This window comes from Sinocyclocheilus rhinocerous, unplaced genomic scaffold (genome assembly GCF_001515625.1).
Source record: "Sinocyclocheilus rhinocerous isolate Xijiao unplaced genomic scaffold, SAMN03320098_v1.1 scaffold1874, whole genome shotgun sequence".
Lineage (NCBI taxonomy): Eukaryota > Metazoa > Chordata > Actinopteri > Cypriniformes > Cyprinidae > Sinocyclocheilus > Sinocyclocheilus rhinocerous.
The window spans coordinates 708,124-711,323 of NW_015626862.1; the positions used below are offsets into that span (position 1 = coordinate 708,124).

The 3,200-nt window shown below is 34.2% G+C and overlaps 1 protein-coding gene across 1 annotated transcript in view; it reads left to right on the top strand.

The window, feature by feature from the left end:
- Positions 1-577: 577 nt before the first annotated feature.
- Positions 578-3,200, top strand: part of LOC107716958 (uridine-cytidine kinase-like 1) — a 20,992-nt gene continuing 18,369 nt past the window's right edge. Inside the window, exon 1 of the mRNA XM_016523601.1 lies at positions 578-705. Within this exon, the coding sequence (XP_016379087.1) occupies positions 620-705 (86 nt within the window). The 5' untranslated portion in view covers positions 578-619. The remainder of the gene's footprint in view (positions 706-3,200) is intronic.

Consider the following 3,200-nt stretch of genomic DNA (forward strand, 5'->3'; position numbering starts at 1 on the left):
TAACAGAAATTGACAAGTTCTTATCAGTTCGAGCCTGCAAAAATGTAGAAAGGACGTCATGACGCAACCAGCACACGAGCCGTCTCACACAGGCATGTTTTTTCTTCTTCTTCGTCTTCTCCTTTCTTCTCGAATTTAATTTATTTTAAATGATTATATTACCCCTGGCTTAATGTTTTTTTCTTCTTGGTTATTTTCCTGTTTCTTTGTATATTGTTTATATTATATCTCTTATTGCTGTTGTAATCTGTTTTGAGCTGTAAATGTGTGTATTTACCTTTATAGCGCGTGCCCTCAGCTTTAATTGTTTTTTCTAAAATACTATAAATAAACGTATCATTTAATTGTTCAAAATAACAAAAAACGGTGGAATCTAATAGTAATATATAGCATTATATATAATATTATTATATATTAATTATAAAATAAAATAAAAAGAATCATAGATCATTCGTTTTTTTACTACGCGATCATTACTACATAATTCCATAATTCGATCATTACTACGCCCCAGGGGCAGAGCCATAGAAAAACTCTCTACGGCTCTGGCCAGGGGCCACCGCAAGCATTACGCAAACGCACTTCCGGACATGCGTTTTCGCACGTTAGCGGCACCAACATGGCGATGACAATAAGCCAAAATGATGTTCAGGTGCAACAGAAAGAAGGAGAGGAGGATGATCTATCGATATCTAGATCTGACAGGTGAGTATATGAAGTGTCTATCGAGCTCAGCTATCGTGCTAGTGTGATCAGTACGTGATCCGGTTGACAAATAAAGGGCAGTGTTGTGTTGATCAGTGGCAACAGTTCAGCGAGAGTCGAGAGTGTTTACACAGTGTATCTGCTTCTGTTGGTCTTATTTTGGTTGGTGAATGTCTAGAACATATATTTTGGTTGGTGAATGTCTAGAACATAGATATTGAGTAGAACAGACGCGCTTGTGTTTCTGGAGTTGCTGTCGTGGCACATCTGCAGCTCACGTCAATGGAAAAGGAAACATATGAAGAGGCACTGAATGAATTGCAATTACATTTGAATGCTACTAGTTGATATTGTCCACTCTCCGTGTCAAAAAGCAAAACTAACATTGCTGAGCTCTATTTGTTGTGTTTACATTAAGAGTAATTGAGCATAAGGTTTAAGTGTGTGTGTGTGTGTGTGTGTGAGAGTGAGAGAGAGAGCGAGATAATTTATATTTTGTAAATGTATACATTATAGGTAACAAGTTTGGAATAATTACGATTTTTTTATGTTTTTTAAAAGAAGTGTCTTATCCTCAACAAGGCTGCATTTATTTAATCAAAAATAGGGTGAAACAGTAATATTGTAAAATATTATTACAATTTAAAATAACTTTTGTATTTGAATATAGTTTAAAATATAATTTATTCCTGTAATGGAAAAGCTGAATTTTCAGCAGCCATTACTCCAGTCTTCAGTGTCACATGATCCTTCAGAAATGATTATATTATGCTGATATGCTGGTTTGGTGCTCAGTAATTATCAATAATTATAGGTGCACTGTTATTACTAATTTTTCTTAATTTTTTCTTGCAGTGGATACATTTTTAAAGATTTTTTTTTTTATCAAGTGTTCCTTGAGCAGTATTTATTTGAAATCGTAATCTTTAGTATTACTGTCATTTTTATCAGTGTCCTTGCTGATTAAAGGTATTAATTATTTTTATAAATCTTAAAAAAACATACATAGTGTATTGAGGTTTTCCACAAAAACATTAGGTTGCAGAAGCTGTTTTTAGTATTGATTAATATATATAAGATATTCGAATGATTTCTGAAGGATCATGTGACACTGAAAACTGGAGTAATATCTGCTGAGAATTCAGCTTTGTCATCACAAGAAAAAAATATTTTAAAATATATTAAAATAGAAAAGGTATATTTTAAATTGTAATAATATTTCAGAATATTACTGTTTTTACTGGATTTTTAATCAAATAAATGCAGCCTTGATAAGCATAAGATACGTCTTTGAAAAACATTTAAAAAATCATAATTATTCCAAACTTGATAAGTAGTGTATATGAGGAAAAATGCATATTTCCATTACAGTTTCACAAAAATGTATCTTATTCCTTGTATTACTTTCAAAAAATCCAAAGGATCAGCAAAATTAGTACAACACGTCACACCACAGACAATATAATTTCATGTGAACTATGCTTAATCTAGTATTTGTACTAGCCTAGTCTGTGAGTCAAAGCAAACATCCTGACCTTTTCAGCACTGCCATTGTGTAATGGACTGTACTTCACGTTGATGATTCATTAGCGTCAGTGAGTGTCCAGTGTTTGTCCATGTGATGAGAGCCTTACTCAAATGAGGCTCCAGGTTTGCCTGAGCAGATGTGTGGTTTCCTGGGCAGGATAAGAAGAAAGGTCTTAGTCCCTCTACCACACTAACAGAACCATCATGTGAGCAGCTCTTTCTGAGGACATCCCCAAGTTATGCAGAGGTCAGACAGATTCGACCGCAATATCAAAAAGAAGATACTATGTCTGCTTTAGAAGAAATTGATAGCAAAATTTTGGAAGAAATAGTACAGAACCTTAAATCGTCAACCTGCTATCTTGACACACTTCCCACATATTTTTTCAAAAGGGTGCTTAACTGTTTAGAAGCAGCCGCTCGCAGTTGGAATCAGCTTCCAGAAGATATCAGATGTGCTAAAACATTAGTCACATTTAAATGCAGACTCAAAACTCAACTGTTTAGCTGTGCATTTATTGAATGAGCACTGTGCGATGTCCGAACTGATTGCACTATATTTTATGTATAATCATTTTCTATTCTTAACTGTTTTAAATTCATTTTAAACCTTTTAAATCAATTTTTAAATCAAAGTTTTTAAATTCCTTGTATTATTATTATTATTATTATTATTATTATTTTTATAAATAAACTTGCCTTGCCTTGCCTTGAGGGCATCATAAAGACACAGATTCCCTCAAGCTCTCTGTGAAACAGTGTTTAATAATATTAATAATAATAATTAGTTACATTTATATAGCGCTTTTCTGGGTACTCAAAAGCGCTTAACATGAAAGCGGGGAATCTCCTCAACCACCACCAGTGTGCAGCATCCACCTGGATGATGCGACGGCAGCCACATTGCGCCAGAACGCCCACCACACACCAGCTTATTGGTGGAGAGGAGACAGAGTGATGAAGCCAAT